This window comes from Giraffa tippelskirchi, chromosome 7 (assembly GCF_054371585.1).
Source record: "Giraffa tippelskirchi isolate mGirTip1 chromosome 7, T2T-mGirTip1v1.2.pri, whole genome shotgun sequence".
In the NCBI taxonomy this organism is placed as follows: domain Eukaryota; kingdom Metazoa; phylum Chordata; class Mammalia; order Artiodactyla; family Giraffidae; genus Giraffa; species Giraffa tippelskirchi.
In genome coordinates, this window is record NC_137281.1 from 6,412,218 (window position 1) to 6,428,492 (window position 16,275).

The 16,275-nt window shown below is 52.4% G+C and overlaps 2 protein-coding genes across 4 annotated transcripts in view; one reads left to right on the forward strand and one right to left on the reverse strand.

The window, feature by feature from the left end:
- Window positions 1-4,319, forward strand: part of SHANK1 (SH3 and multiple ankyrin repeat domains 1) — a 47,952-nt gene extending 43,633 nt beyond the window's left edge. The window contains exon 23 of the mRNA XM_081514560.1: window positions 1,007-4,319. Coding sequence (XP_081370686.1) covers window positions 1,007-1,724 — 718 coding nt within the window. The 3' untranslated portion in view covers window positions 1,725-4,319. The remainder of the gene's footprint in view (window positions 1-1,006) is intronic.
- C7H19orf81 (chromosome 7 C19orf81 homolog) lies at window positions 4,263-15,117 on the reverse strand. Of its 3 annotated transcripts, none has more exons than XM_081514844.1 (6): window positions 15,034-15,117; window positions 14,291-14,358; window positions 7,393-7,465; window positions 7,169-7,289; window positions 5,648-5,787; window positions 4,263-4,625 (listed from the first exon to the last, which is right to left on the reverse strand). In XM_081514844.1, the coding sequence occupies exons 1-6, from the start codon at window positions 15,042-15,044 to the stop codon at window positions 4,430-4,432; spliced, it is 609 nt and encodes a 202-aa protein (XP_081370970.1). In that variant the 5' UTR covers window positions 15,045-15,117; the 3' UTR covers window positions 4,263-4,429. The 3 variants fall into 3 exon arrangements, with proteins under 3 accessions (XP_081370970.1, XP_081370969.1, XP_081370968.1); XM_081514843.1 differs by having other exon boundaries at window positions 7,169-7,316; XM_081514842.1 differs by having other exon boundaries at window positions 14,291-15,117.
- Between the last annotated feature and the right edge of the window lie 1,158 nt (window positions 15,118-16,275).

Consider the following 16,275-nt stretch of genomic DNA (forward strand, 5'->3'; position numbering starts at 1 on the left):
CCACCAATGATTGACTTGCCATCTATTCTGGTACTGGGTGCCCTTCAGGGGGAGAGGGAGGGGCCCCGCAATGGACAAAACAAGCGAAGCATATCCCTTATAGAGCCCACAGCCTGATAAGCAGAGGTGGAGGTCAGACAGTAAATAAAGTCATTGCCATCATCCTAGGGGAGAAATACAATAATGGGATGGTTGGGAGAGGTGTCTCAAATAACAGGCAAGCTGAACAGAGACTGGAGGAGGAAAGGGAGCAAACTGGGAAAAGAGCGTGAAGCTGAGGGAACCATTCAAAGGCCCTGAGGCAGGGACTGTTCTGGAGGGAGCTAAAGGGATGAGGGGAACCCTTTCCTCCCCTCGTTTCTTCTCTCTTTCATCGCCCTCTCCTCATCTCTCTCTCTCTCTCTGTCCCCTGCCCCCTTCCATCTCTCTCCCCTGAATGCTCCCCCTCTTTTTTTGTTCCTCTCTCACCGTCTCCCTGTCTTCCACTCTGCTGTGACTTGGCCATACCCCGAAAGGCAGTATAGGGTAGTGGTTAAGAGTCAGACTTTGGTGCCATATAACTGGGCTCTGCCACTTCCTGGCTGTGTGTCCTTAGGCAAGTTACTTAACCTCTTTGTGCTGCTGATAATAATAGTAACCTGCATCAGGGCTGTCACGGGGATTCCATTGAGATGCGATCTGTAAAAGCACTTAGAACAATGCCTGGCACACGTGAGCATCAGTAAGTGGTGGCGATGATTATTATTATCACTTAATGTCTCTTTTTCTTTCATCTCTCTTGACTGTCACCCTCTCCCTGTCCTCTCACTTTTCTCTCCCTTCATTTTCTGTCCTGACATCCATCTTTCCCCCTCGCTCGCTCCTTCCATCTCTTCCCATCTCTCTACCCCCCACCCCTGGTCTCTCTTCCTCTCTCCCTATATCTTGACCTCTGCCTCTTACTCACCCCGCCCCGGCCCCCCACCCCACCCCTCTCTTCCACCCCCGCCCCCTTGTCACATTCCAGACTCTCCGAAGACTCCCAGTCCTCGCTCCTCTCCAAACCTGTGAGCAGCCTGTTTCAGAACTGGTCCAAACCACCTCTGCCGCCACTCCCCACGGGAACCGCGGTGTCCCCTTCAGCCGCTGCAGCCCCGGGGGCCACCTCCCCATCGGCTTCCTCCTCCTCCACTTCCGCCCGCCACCTCCAGGGCGTGGAGTTCGAGATGCGCCCACCTTTGCTCCGCCGGGCCCCCAGCCCCTCACTGCTGCCTGCCTCGGAGCACAAGGTCAGCCCTGCGCCCCGGCCCTCGTCCCTACCCATACTGCCTTCCGGACCCCTCTATCCGGGCATCTTTGACATCCGAGGCTCCCCCACCGGAGGGGCAGGAGGCTCGGCCGACCCCTTCGCCCCCGTCTTTGTGCCGCCGCACCCCGGAATGTCCGGGGGTCTCGGCGGGGCCTTGTCAGGGGCCTCCCGCTCTCTCTCACCGACCCGCCTGCTTTCCCTGCCCCCGGACAAGCCGTTCGGCGCTAAACCTCTGGGCTTCTGGACCAAGTTCGATGTGGCTGACTGGCTAGAATGGCTGGGCTTGGCCGAACACCGGGCCCGGTTCCTGGACCACGAGATCGATGGCTCCCACCTGCCCGCCTTGACCAAGGAAGACTACGTCGATTTGGGGGTGACCAGGGTGGGACACCGCATGAACATCGACCGGGCTCTCAAGTTTTTCCTGGAGAGGTGATGGCTGGCCTGGACGGACCAGCCCGTCCACAGAACCCTTGAGCCTGCTGGCGTCTTGACCTCTGACCTCCCCTCCCCACCAACCCAACCGTCCTTCTCTCCCCGGGCCAGGGACTCTGCTAGAACTGCGCCCTGACCCTTGTCTCCCAAGGCCGGAGGTCACCAGGTGGCCTGATCCCGGCCAGACATTTACACCTCACAGGAGGGGGCAGCTGACACGAGACTGCGAGACTGCGTGTGTGTGTGAATGGGTGGGGGGAGCGGAGGGGGGCTGGAGGAAATCACAGAGGGGGGATGGAGAAGGAGGGAAGGGTCGATTCTGGGGAGCGGGGAACAGACAGAGCCATAGGGGGTCAGCCCTGAGCCTGACCGGTTGGGGGTCGTCCCCCAGGCCGCAGAGGAAGGGGATGCCCTCAGATTCCACCATCTGCCGCCCCTCTAACCACCCTTCCCCCCTTCTCCAGGCCCCTGGCTCCCCACCCTCCCCTCTCCCCAGCACACACAGCAGCCCCCCCCCAGGCTCTTGCACGCTCCTTTGCACGCCTGCTCACCTCTCTCCCCTCCCTGGGCTACAATTTTGCACAAATGCGCCCTCTGCTGTCTTGCGCGCTCCGCCTTGGCTTCCTCCGCCTGCCTTTGCTTCCGGCTCACGCTCGGCTTCCCTGGCACACCACGGCGTCTGTCTCCCCACGCTCCACACCCCCCTGGTCTCTCAGACTCTTCCCACGGGCGCCCTCCCCCACCCCAACCCCTCTCCTGAAGAATCTCTGGGCCCTTGCTGCAGACACACTTGGGACACCCTTTCCCCTCGCCCTCTTTCAGACCGTGCGCCTCCCCCGACTCTCGCGCCTCCCGTTCTCCTGAAGCACCCTCTCCCCTTAATCCTGCACCCCCACATTCTCATCCTACCCACCCCTCCGTCTCACAGTGACACTCCCACGCCCCCTCCTTGCCCCTCCCCCTCCCCCACTGTTGCTTGCACCCTCGCCTCCCAGGAACCGTATCTTCTCCTCTTTGCCAGGCTTTCCCACTCCCTCGCCCCGTCGTTTCTCAGATCCTTGTCCATCTCCACTGTCAACTCTTTGATGAAGCTTCTTGCACGCCCGCTCTTGCACTTCCCCTGCTCTCTTGAAGCCGTCTTTTCGTCCTTAACTAGGCTCTTGCACCCCGCGCCTTGCACGCTCATGCTTGAATTTCTGGCTGTTCGTGGGTAAATCTTTCCATCTCTCTTGGAGAACTCTGTAGCCTCTTCTTTCCTTTTGCACACTCATCTCATTCCACACGCTCTTGGGACTGTATTATTGTTTCTTTCCCTGGCACTTTTTTTTTCTGCCCCCAAAGATCAGCTCTTATGATCATTCTCACTCTGCCTATTCTCTTAGCTCTGTACACTCTTTTTCTGGCAAGAGACGATCCTGTGCACTCTCAGTTCTTGCCCACTTTGCTTCCTCGCTTCCTCTTCTCCCTGCCCCAGTCTTTGCCCTCTCAGCACCTCCCTCCTCCAACTTCCGGTCCATCCATTTTGCACGACAACACCGCCTCCCCGCCCCCCCCACCATCTCTAAACTTTCCGTCTCTCCCAGAAACTCCTCCCTCCAGCATGGCTGTTCCTTCCTGCACGCTTCCCTCTCCCTCTATTCCTAGGGCTTGGAAATTCTAAGCCACCCCCTTCCCCTGGAAAGCCCCCTCCCCTACTGTGGGCAAAGGGGGGAGGCCATCGCCCCGGTCCCCCCCATGTTCAGCTGCCAAAGAAGGGAGCTCCCCCTCCTTCCCCCAAGCCCATTCCCCCTCTGCTGCCCCCTACCCCCGAGGTGGGGGCGCTCTGTCCTTGGGGGGAGGGTGCTTGCAGCCCTCTCCCCTTACCACGTCAGGGATCTGCGGGGAACCTTGTGGGAGGGTCGTGGGAGGGGGGAGGGGTGGCGAGGAGGGGGGCAGAGGTCGCGCTGGGCCCCTACCCGCCCCCTCCCCCTTGTCGGATGCCCCCGGTCCGCAGGGGGCCTGCGCGGCGCTCGTCTATCAAGGGCTTGTTCATTCTGGATGGGTGCCGCGGGGTTGGGAGGGTGTGGGGGGTGGGGAGGGGGGTAGGAGAGGTTGGGCTGGGGAGGGGGAAGGTACTGGATGGGGGGCAGCGCGGGGCGGAGAGAGGAGACAAAGCAAAAAGAGGAACAATAACAAAAGAAAATACAAAAAAAAAAAAAAAACCTAGAACACACAAAAAAAAATCCAGAAAAAAAAAAAACCTGAAATAAAGCCCGAGAATTGTCTTCCAAGGGGGGGTGGGAGGAGGAAGAGGAGGGGGGCGGATGAGGACGTCTGGTTCTCGCTGGGACAGGGATCGCACGCGTTCAAATCCACGGCACCCGGGTCTTCCCTCTCGCGGGCCTCAGAATTCACCCCTCAAGGGATTGCGACCCAGGCGTCCATTCGCAGGGACTGGGGGAAGACTAGGGAGGCGGAATTATATCATGGGGGTTCATCCCTACCCCCCATCACCACCCTCCCCTTGACTCCCCACCAAGATTTTGCAGAGAGAAATGGCTTTTGTACCAGGTCATTCTTTATAATTAAACTCACAGTATCCACCCCTTCTAGCTGACCCCGCCTCCTTCCTGGGGAGGCAACTCCCCTTTTCCTCTGAGGTTCTGGGTGGGTATCCCGAGCCAGCTGGGCGGTGCGCAGGCCCGCCGGGGCCCGCCCCCCCAAATGTCAGTCTTCCTCGGTCGGCTCCGCCCCCAGAGCCTCGAGCATGCGCCGTCGGACCAGGGAGCGGCGCAGGTGCAGGCGGTAATCGCTTAGCAGCAGTTCGTCGTGGCGCACGAGAGGGTGCAGGTTCCCGCGGAGTCGAAGCCCCGAGCGCAGCAGGCGCGAGCGAGTCTGGAAGTCCGTCACCATGATCACCCACCTGCGAGAGGACAAGGCCAGGAGGAGAGGAACGGGGTGGTGACGGAGGGGGAATCGCTGGCGGCCCCAGCCCCGACTCTGGTTGCTGGAGAGTCCTTGCCTGATCCCTGAGTTCGTTTACCGACTCGTCCCTCAACCCGTCACTGCGTCCCTAAACTCGCCAGCCCTGCACTCTCGTCGGGGTCAGTGTGTTCTTCGACCCTCACGGGGGGTCAGTCTAGGATCTGTCTTCCCTCAGCCTGGTTCTGTCGAGGTTCCATATTTCTAAACCACCACTGCACTGGCCGCCCCGCCCCTTCAGCGCTGCTCTCAGGCCTGGTCCCGCCCGCCACCAGTCAGTCTAGACCCACGGGATCACTCTGACCCCGCCCTGCAAGGTGCTCAGGCTCATAGCTGCTGTCCCGTGTTTCGACCCCACACCTCGGTCTTGCGCATCCCCGTCACCACCTGGGTCACTGAAAGTCTAGCTCCTCTCTGCAGATCCCGCCTTCTTTTCCGATCTCACCTGGCCCTGCTCCCCCACCGCACCCACTCTCGGCTTCGCCTCGTCTAGGCTCCCGTGTGGATGCGTACAAAGTCGTTTCAGTCGTGTCCGACTCTGCTCCCTTATGGACTGTAGCCCATCAGGTTCCCCTAGCCCGCCAGGCTCCTCTGTCCATGGGATTCTCCAGGCAAGGATACTGGAGTGCGTTGCCATGCCCTCCTTCAAGGGACCTTCCCCACCCAGGGATGGAACCCGTGTCTCTTACATCTCCTGCATTGGCAAGCGGGTTCTTTACCGCTAGCGCCGCCTTTCAGCCAGGTAGAGGTCCTATCTACCACAACCTTCTCTGGGCGCTCCCGGCCGGGTCCCCTCACTGTCTGTCCCCGCCCCGCCCCGCCCCTCGCTGCGCTTCCTGTTGGCCCGCACCTCCTCCTGGCCACGCCCACCCAAGGTCTCCGCCCCCACTCCCGGCTCCGCCCCCTTATCATGTTCACGGCGGGCCTACCACTCCAGGCCCTTCACCCCCGCCAAGGACTCACCGGTCCCGGCGCCCAGCAGTCCCACAGATGACGTTCATGTTCTCAAAGCGGATGCTGCTCACGCGCCCACTCTCCATGGCCCCGGGGAACTCGGCTTCCAGGGCCTCCAGCACCTCCACGTGGGTAAGGTCCTCTTCAGGCTGGGGATGTCGGGAACACCCGAGTTAAGTCCAGGTGCAAAAGTCCCCACCCTAGACCCCACCTGCAGAACCTGCCAGAGCGAGGAGGATAGGACTCTTTCAGGTAGAAAGGCATCTGCTGCCATTCTAGGTCATTCTCAGAAAAAAAAATCAATCCTCATGATTTGCCAAAAGTCAATGAACAGTCGGCTGAATGATTCACCAGTTGGCCAACTTTGCCCATCTATTGAAAACTTTTCCAGCAACCTGCGTTGGATGGTGAGGTTTTGGCAGCCCTTGAAGATTTCCGCAAGGATTTAAACCGTACATTTTTCCTTTTAGAGTCATATTAGCATTTTAAGGACGGTTCCTTTGTCAATAAATAAGGATCGTAGGGGAGGGGTTGACATCTTGTCAATCTATTTAACAGAGGAGGAAATGGCAACCCACTCCAGTATTCTTGCCTAGAGAATCCTGTGGACAGAGGAGCCTGGTGGGCTGCTGTACATAAGATCACATGGAGTCGGACACGACTGAAGCGACTTAGCATGCATGCATGCATTGGAGAAGGAAATGGCAACCCACTCCAGTATTCTTGCCTGGAGAATCCCAGGGACGGCGGAGCCTGGTGGGCTGCCGTCTATGGGGTTGCACAGAGTCGGACACGACTGAAGCGACTTAGCAGCAGCAGCAACAGCAATCTATTTAACATTCAGAAAACATACTGATCACTAACCACGTTTCAGTCTCAGATAACAGTGTGGAGGGTGATACCATATATCATATATAAAATTGCCGAGAAACTACAATGAAATCAAGAAATTGGTCACCTCCAGGAAAGCAAGCCTTGGGTGTATATGTTGAGCGGTGGAGGTGGGGATGGGGGGGTGTCTCATGTTCAAAGACACAAAGAAGAGAAGAAATGGAGTGTGGATTGGCCTTGTCAACAAGAACGGTGATCCCTGCCTCAGGGAAAAGTGACACAGATCAGCTGAGGGAACATTCTGAGTCTTGTGTCTGGCAAGCCTCATTTAATTCTCAAATTAAAGGGTGAGACCTTAATAGCTACCTCCACTGAAGCAGGAATGGCCACAGAAGCCATACACGGCGTAACCACTTCACTGAATCTGTCAAACACCTGAGCTTTTTTAAAATGAGTTTTTGCACTATCTGTCCATTTTACAGAATTTCCTAGTGGACGGTTTAACAGGATTCCCCCTGTCCTCTGTCTCCCTTCTCTCTGCCTCTCTCAACGATGTCCCCTTTGACAAATTCGCAATTTATTTTCAGCCACTTATCCTACTGCCAGGTCCTCAGCTGCTAAGCTGCGGAGCTTACATTCAAATTCTGTCCACCGCCCCAGCAGGGACCTGGGGTCACGGGCTGGGGAAGTGCCACTCACCGAGGTCTCCATGCACAGACAAAGCGGCTGAGCGGCAGGAGGCATGGGGAACTTCCGGATGCACGGGAGCTCTCGGTCCAGCGCCTCGTATTCTGCAATGACCTGACGCAGATACTGTTTCCTGGGAAAACAGCCAGCAGACAGGGACCTCCCAAGGTCAAGGGTCGGTGCCCTCGCGCTCAGAGGAGCTGAGGTCAGAAATCACGGGGCCAGGGACCACTCACGAGGATTTGACAGGTCTGCCCCGGCTCCGCGCCTGCGTCTCCTCTGGGGTCTCTCGGTCCACAAGGAGCGCTTCTGGGGATGGAAAACCCAAGTACACCGGTTGCCCTGAGCACTCCTCACACCTTATTCTGCTTAAATGGCATCACCAAGTGACTGCCCATGCCACTCCCAGGATAGCTCCTCTGCCAGTTATTCGGCTGTTGTGTCTCAGCCCCAAATTCCAGCCTACCCCACCCCAGGTGTGGGATACCCCAGAGCTGGGACTCGCTACTAACCTCATTTCCCTTCCGACTTTTGGGGTCCCCTTAGACGCTGCCTAAAGGGGGGTGCAAGAGAGAGACAGCAAGGCAGGAGGAAAAGGAAGGGACCTGCCCCTTTCTGCTTCCTGTTCCAGTCACCCCAGCCTGTCTCCTTCACCACAGCAGCATTTGAATCTGGTCTGTGGTTTCTCCAACAACCTCAGAACTGCCCTCCTGATTGGAGCTTGATTGATAACAGCTCTCAAATCTGAGCTCTTCTACACAACCCCTTCATCAGCTAATTGGTCTCTCTTATGTCCAACTGCTGGTTGTCCCACATAATCCATTTCCTCTTCCTCTGCAACTGTATGGACTGTAGCCTGCCAGGCTCCTCTGCCCATGGAATTCTCCAGGCAAGAAGACTGGAGTAGGTTGCCAGGACCCCCACCAGGGGATCTTTGCGACCAAGGGATCAAACCCACGTCTCACGTCTCCTGCATTGGCAGCCAGATTCTTTACCACTAGCGCCACCTGGGAAGCCCCAAGTCTTCTCTAGCAACCTTTTACTCAGTCATTGATGTGTTACCATCTCCTTCATTATAATTCAGTAGACTGTGTGGTGTACTGGTAAGCGTTTTCTCTCTCTCTCTCAGCAGGCACCAGTTTTCATGGTGTGGGTACTCCCACCCTGACCAATGTTATGGTACCCATGGTTTTAACCTTGTGGCTCAACTGGTAAAGAATCTTCCTGCAATGCGGGAGGCCTGGGTTCGATTCCTGGGTTGGGAAGATCCCCTAGAGAAGGGAAAGGCTACCTACTCCAGTATTCTGGCCTAGAGAATTTCATGGACTGTATAGCCCCTAGGACCGCGAAGAGTCGGACATCAGTGAACAACTTTCACTCACTCACTCATGGTTTTAACAACCAGCTTGCAAACTTCACCACTCAGCTCTCATGAGCTGGGACAGGCTGTCTCCAGCACATGGCTATGTCCCAGCTCTGCTCCTGGTGGTCTTCAGCTTCAGGGTGTCAAGATGGCTCGGCTTGTACCGCAGTAAGCCCCCCTCTCTGGTCCCAGTCCTCCCACCTCCCATCTGTTTTAGCAGGGCAACTGCGGTGATCTTTGCCTCTCAGAGGCTCACAAATTTCCAGAGGCTTCCTCTTGCCTTCAGGATAAAGTCCTCCCCTGCAATGGGGACTCATTCCTCAATGTGTGGTCTGGGGGAGACTCTCAGGGTCCCCTCCAGTCCTACAGGATGAGAATCTGCATTTTAAACAGATCCCCTTTGAGAACCACCTGCCCTGCACCGCGTATGGTCCCTCTGCTGACCTCTCTGCATTTTTGTCCGGCCATCCTGGCCTCCCTTCCATCCTTCCAACAGAGTAATTTCCTCCTCAAATCTGTCCACTTAACACTAACTACATGTTTATAGTCCCTTTTACAAAGCCAAACACCTTTTAAAGTTCTTTCCATTGAATCCTCACAACAACTTCTGAGGTAGTGTAGTTTAACACTGAATTAGAGATGATGTATCAGTTCAGTTCAGTTCAGTTCAGTCGCTCAGTTCTGTCTGACTCTTTACGATCCCATGGACTGCAGCACGCCAGGTTTCCCTGTCCATCATCAATTCCCAGAGCTTGCTCAAACTCATGTCCATAGAGTCAGTGACGCCATCTAAGCATCTCATCCTGTTGTCCCCTTCTCCTCCTGCCTTCAATCATTCCCAGCATCAGGGTCTTTTCAAATGAGTCAGTTCTTCACATCAGGATGTATAATGAACCCAAATGTTCCAATACCTAGCTTCAATCAATATCAATATTTTGCCAATCTTGTTTCATCTAGGCACTTCCCCACCACACAGAGAAGCTCAGAGAAGTTAAGTGATTTTCCCAAGGTCACACAGCCCAAGCGATAGAATCATGATAAAAATCGAGCCATCTGGATCCAGAACATGTTCTCAATCCCCCAGTCTGCTGCCTCTCATCCCACTATTGTCTAGACAACAGCTTCCTAACTTCTCAATATCTCTCCCTCTCTTCTTCATTCATCCCATCAGAATCGCATTTTTTGCTACTGTTTCTTGGTTTATTTTATAATTATTTATTTATTTTGATCTCTGCATTGGCAGGTGGATTCTTTACCATTGAGCCACTAGGGAAGCCTCAGAATAGCATTTTGTAATGTAGATCTGACCACATCACCACCTCCACTTTCCTCAAAACCTTCCCAGGACTTCTCATTGTCTTTGGGATAAATTAAGACCAAGACCACATAGGACCAGACCCTGCTGATGTCTAAAGCCTGATCAGACATCATTGACCTCCTCGCTGCATTCCAGAAACCACTGTCCTGTGACTTGAACTCTCCATGCCCCCCTCCTGCCACAGGACCTTGACACATGCTGTAAATCCACATGGAGCTCTCTTCCCCCTCACTTAGCTCATCATGTCTCCTTGAGCATGTGAAGAGTTCCTGTCTTCAATGCATAACACCATGTATTGGCTATCATCACAGCTGCATTTTTACATTTATTTCTATGAGTCTGTAATTATAATGTGAACAACATGAGGTCAGGGGCTTGTCTTCTGCTCTTGGCATCTATCAAAGCGCCAGGCACCTAGTTGTAAGAACTTATTGGATAAAGACTGAAGGGATATAATCATCAAATGCAATATATTGTCTTTGTTTGGATCTTAATTCAAACAAACCAACTGTGAAAAATGAAAGTTTGTAATAATTAGGGAAATTCAAATATATACTAGATGAGATGATATTCAAGAAAAATTTATGAATTTTTGCTGGTTGTAATTAATGGCATGGTAGGTCTGTTTTCTAAAACTTGTTTTAAAGCAAATTTGTCCTATAGAATGTCCCCCCAAAAAGTGTGTGTACGGGTGCCTAGGTGCAACAAGATTAGCAAAATATTGGTAGTTATTGAAGTTAGGTATTGGAATGTGTGGATTTATTAAACATTGTCTCTATTTTTGTGAATGTTTGAATTTTTCCATTGTAGAGAAAAATCTTTTAAATTCCTACCACAGATAACTTAGAAATAAAATTATATGCCCTGGAAAAGTGTGTGAAATGACTCAGAAAATGACTCTAGCAACATCAAAGTGATATGTTTAAAATGTGAATAAAACTGTTTCTCATGAAATGTGGCATTAGAAATAAAGATTCCTAAATTACAACCATGATTTCAATATATTTGTTTCAATGTATATGCATAACTTAATAAAGATATACATTTATAAATGAGTATTTATTGAATAATTGAGTAAACATAATACTTTAAAACATCAACAGACACCTCCAAGGCCTCCTGTGTGCCCTGAAGGATGATGCAGACAAAGAGATTAATGAGACCTTCATCCTGCCCTCCAAGAGCTTTTGGTCTGGTGGGGAAAGTGGTCACTGTAAAGTGCAGTACTTGCTACAGTGGAGGTGTCACAAGGTGGACAGTCTGGGGGCAATCAAGGAAGGCTCCTTGGAGGGGATGATGTCTACCATGAGACTTAAGGGATACAATAGGAGTTTGCCAAATAAAGAAATGGCAGAGACCCTCCTCATTTAAAAAAAAAGAAGAAGAAAGAAAGAAATTGCAAAGAAAGGGATATTTTATGCAGAGGCATCACAGGGTGTTTGGGTGGGATGCTAAGGTCTTTAAGGTCTTTAAGCAAAAGAGAATATTCCCAGAATTCTTTTCAGGCCCAAAGCTAAGGAGTATTCATTGCAATTGTAGGTTATTAATTATTTGTGAGATGACATGTCATGTCTGCCCTCCTTGCATGAGAACAGGCTGGGTCACTTCATTCATTATTACAGGCAAACCACTTGGGATCCACAGGCTTTCTAATGGCCTAAGCCAAAATTTGCAACCTGACAAGCTAAAAATGTTATTGGTTCCAAAATACCACAAAGAAAATAGCAAAACTGAAATGAATAAATACTGATCTACAAAATGGGCCAACTGGTCAACTCAATGCCACTCAACTTTTTCTGGAGCTATACATAAAGCTTTGATGCTTTTGAACTGTTGGAGTTCTGTTGGCATTGGAGAAGACACTTGAGAGTCCATTGAACTGCAAGGAGATCAAACCAACCAATCCTAAAGGAAATGTCCTGAATTATTAATTGGAAGGACTGATGCTGAAGCTGAAGCTCCAATACTTTAGCCACCTGATGCGAAGAACTGACTCATTGGAAAAGACCCTGATCCCGGGAAAGATGAAGGCAGGAGGAGAAGGGGATGACAGAGGATGAGATGGTTGGATGGCATTACCGACTGAATGAACATGAATTTGAGCAAATTCCAGGCTATAGTGAAGGACAGGGAAGCCTGGCATGCTGCAGTCCATGGGGTGGCAAAGAGTCGGACATGACTGAAGTGAATTAGCACAGCACGGAGAAAACTCTTGAGAGTCACTTGGACTGCAAAGAGATCAAACCAGTCAATCCTAAAGGAAATCAGCCCTGAATATTCATTGGAAGGACTGATGCTGAAGCTGAAACTCCAATACTCTGGCCACCTGATGCGAAGAACTAACTCCTCGGAAAAGGCCCTGATGCTGGGAAAGATTGAAGGCAGGAAGAGAAGGGGACGACAGAGGATGAAATGGTTGAATGTCATCACCAACTCTGTGGACATGAGTTTGAGCAAGCTCCGGGAGTTGGTAATGGACAGGGAAGCCTGGCGTGCTGCAGTCCATGGGGTCGCAGAGTCAGACATGACTGAGTGATACTGAACTGATACATAAAGTATACTGATCAGGTGGGTGCCTCAGTCTAGGTTAGAGATGATGTGGGGTGGGGGCTCTCCAAATGGAAGAGGTTTTCACAGACACTAACAGAGACTGGACAACAGAGAAACTGTCCGTTTTGCCAGTAGAGCATTTACTGTGCCTAGCCTAGCACCTGGCACAGAGTAGGTGCTTACAGCCAGCACCCAGAAAGGAGACCCCGTCAATGATTCCCATCCTTCTTCCTCACTTGAGGAGTGTCCATTCCCCACCCATGGGAGAGATGGGGAGGGAACCAGGTGAGGCTCACCAATCCCCAGGATCCTCAGATATCTCATCCAGTGTAAACCAACGCCTTCGACACATACTGCTCATCATAATTACCTGGCAAGCAGTCCTAGAGATCCTGGTTAATTGGAATCTGAAATAGGATTAGATATAAATTCTTTAAAAACTTTCTCCCACCTGATGCATAGACCCAATGACTAAAATAATCATAATAATTTCATTCTTTTTGCCGGGCATTGAGACAAGAGTGAGTGGGTGCTTAGTGCCGGCCAATCAGATGTGAGGAGAGATTATTTGGAATTCTTAAGATTAAGACCTTTGGAAGTGATGCCTGGAACTTTGGCAGCCATTTGGTGACCATGAGGTATGCAAGCTGGTGTACAAAAGGGATATATCCAAGGCCAAAAAGCAGGGAAACAGAAATTGGCTTCTCAATAACATTCACTGAGCTGCGGACCCAACCAAACGGAAACCCTGCTCCACCTATAGGCTTCTTTTACAGTGAGATAGTGACTTTCCTATTCTTTATACCGGGCTTCCCACGTGGCTCAGTGGTAAAGAATCTGCCTGCCAAGCAGGAGATGTGGGTTTGATCCCTGGGTTGGGAAGATCCCCTGGAGAAGGAAATGGTAACCCACTCCAGTATCCTTGCCTGGGAAATCTCATGGATAGAGGAACCTGGCGGGCTATAGTTCATGGAGTCACAAAGAGTCAGGCACGACTTAGCAACTGAACAACAACAATTCTTTACACTGCCGTAAGTCCAATTTTGTATTACCTGCTAGCCAAATGAATTGTCACCAAGATATTACTTCAGAAATGTTCCAGGAGAAAATGAATGAATGAATGAGCTGTGCTAAAGCAGAGCGGAAGTAGGCAGCCCTGGAAGATGAGCCTGACAGCTGGCGTCAGGCTACATGGGGCCTCAAACACTGGATTGAGGGGCTGGTGCCCTATCCTGGGAGTGATGGGGAACATGGAAGAGCTGTGAGCAAGGGAGAGACAGGGTTAGTGCTGGGTGTCCGAGAGATTTCTCTGGAGCTATGTAGGAGATGGACAGGAGGGAAGAAACTGGAGGCCAGGGAGTTAGGTGGAGAAAGGGTCCATTGGAAGAGGACAAGCCCTGAGCTGGGGCTGTGGGGACGGGGCAGAGAGAATGAGAACGAAGACAGGGTTAGGGACTGATGGCTGTGAGAGGGAACGGGAGTTGGCGGAACAATGCCTGGGGTCTAGATTGGGTTGGTCGTAGGGTCATTCAAAGATGGGAAGCAGGGAGGAGGAGTAGCTTCGGGAGAAGATGCTGAGTCCGGTGGCGGAGACAAAAAGGGTGTGAGGGACCAGGGCAGGGAGTCTCTGGGGGCTAATGGCCTCCAGAAGAGTTGTTAAGGCCCCAGAGACTCATGGGAAATGTAGTTCCGGGTCCAGAACACTGGCCAGGGAACTGCAAAGGCTCACAGGAAATGCAGTTTGAGGTCTAAAGGGTACTGCCTAGTGGACACAAGAATTTGGGGGTAGCTCTGTCTTTGGAAGCCCAGTAACTCACTCACGGCCACGCCGCAAGGCAGGCTGTGACACAGTGCTCGGATGAAGGCCCTCCACCCCCACGCTTGCGTACAAATGCACAGTTACCTGCGTCCCTGTGCATGCCGGGGTTGCCCATGGCGGAGGAGCACAGAGGCTCCACCTCCTGTTGCATCCTGGGAAGGCGGGTGGGGGTTGTCTCAGGAGGACTGGGAGAAGAGCTCTGACTGGGCCACCCACCCCAGCTCCTTCTCCCCGCTGCTTCCTCCTTCTTGTTCTTGAAGCCCCGGGGGAAAAATGTGGACGGCTGAGTCCACAGAGGCAACTGGCTTCCTTTCATCTCTGGGCCCCGCTGTGTGTCCCAGTTCCTTCTTTCCCAGCTTCCTTTTTCTTCCTCAACGTCTCCCGGTCTCCTCAAGCCTCTTCCCCCACCCATGTCACTCGCACTCTCTTCCTCGTCAGCTCCCCACGTCTCTGTCCCCCTCCCTTCCTCCCTCTCTCCCCATTTCTTTATCCTGACTTCTCCTTGTCTCTCTCCCCATCTCTCCTCTACTCTTGCCCTCGTTTTCTCTGCCCTCTTTCTCCCCACATCTCTCCCCTTCCCTTGTTCCATCTCCCCAGTCCCCTCCATCAGTTTCCCCAACATCTCCCCAGCCCCCCAGCCCTCTCTGTCTTCCTTGTTTTCTGGCTCTCTCTAACCCCGTCACCCCCTCTCTGTCTCCCTACCTCTCTCCCCATCTCTCCTCCCAGTCTCCTTTTCCCCTCATTCCCCATCTCTCTCCTCTCATAGCTGCTTCTGTCCGGCCCCTTGTCCTCCCCAGCTCTGTCATCCCTTTTCTGTTCCCACTTGCCCTCCGCTCATCCCTGTTTCACGCAGGAACTGGTTAGATACAGGCGAGATTCAAACTGAAACTGGGTTCTATATAGGGGAGGGAAAGGTGAGCAGGGGGCCTGGTTGCCATGGTTCCGCCAGTGGATGGGGGAGGGGCTGGGAGTGAAGGAGTTTAGCCACAGAGGTGCCCACAGGGCATCTCTTCTTTGTGTCTGCCGAGCTCTCTGCAGGGGAGAGAAGCCCAGACTTTTCCCCTTATTTTGTCTTTCTCAGTCTGTCTCTGTTACCTGTATCGCAAGCCTTCTCTCCACTTCAACTGGTCGTTGCCTTAACTGTCAGTTATTCCTGCTTGATAAGCATTGGTTCTCTGCTTTTTTTGTAGTAGCACCTCGATTTTCTGAGTCACTAATATTTGTGGTGTTGGAGAAGACTCTTGAGAGTCCCTTGGACCGCAAGGAGATCAAACCAGCCAATCCTAAAGGAAATCAGTCCCAAATAGTCATTGGAAGGACTGATGCTGAAGCTGAAACTCCAATACTTTGGCCACCTGATTTGAAGAACTGATTCATTTGAAAAGACCCTGATTCTGGGAAAGATGGAAGGCGGGAGGAGAGGCGGACAACAGAGGATGAGATGCTTGGATGGCATCACCAACTCGATGGACATGAGTTTGAGCAAGCTCCGGGAGTTGGTGATAGACAGGGAAGCCTGGCATGCTGCAGTCCATGGGGGCGCAAAGAGTTGGACACGACTGAGAGACTGAACTAAACTGAGTCTGAAAAGCAACCTAGGATAGTCAACCTTGGACTTTTGCTAGATCCATTATACAAGAGGGTCTTTCTTTTTCCAATGAGGTTAAGAGGTTGGTTGGAGCCTAGGTTAGAGCTGCTGGGGACCATCACATTGCCAAATGGGGAGAGAGCCTGCCTGAATGCAAATACAACAGGAAGAAAGCAGAAACCAAAGATACAGACAGTCAGATTCCTGATGATGTTTCAGGCGCCTAGATCTAGCTGTGCCTGAAGCCGTCACTCAATTGATTCCATGTTATTGCTTAGGTTATTTGAGTTTCTGTCATTGGTAATTACAACAGTCCAGACTTCAGTGGACTCATTTCCAGACCCAGTTCCTTTGTGGCCCAGACTCCCTCTCAGCATCCTTATGTCTTTTTCTCTCCCATCAGACTGTCCTTTACTTCCAGTTGCCAAGTTCATCCCATAGGAGAGGAAACATTTTTCATTCTAATGGCCACAGGCACACC

Coding starts and splice junctions, on each gene's coding strand:
- C7H19orf81 (XM_081514842.1), bottom strand. CDS start 14,828: ATGTTGGGGAAACTGATGGAGGGGACTGGGGAGATGGAACAAGGGAAG. Junction 7,466..14,290: donor CGGCATGCACAGGGACGCAG/GTAACTGTGCAT, acceptor TTCCATCCCCAG/AAGCGCTCCTTGTGGACCGA. Junction 7,290..7,392: donor GGCAGACCTGTCAAATCCTC/GTGAGTGGTCCC, acceptor CTGTTTTCCCAG/GAAACAGTATCTGCGTCAGG.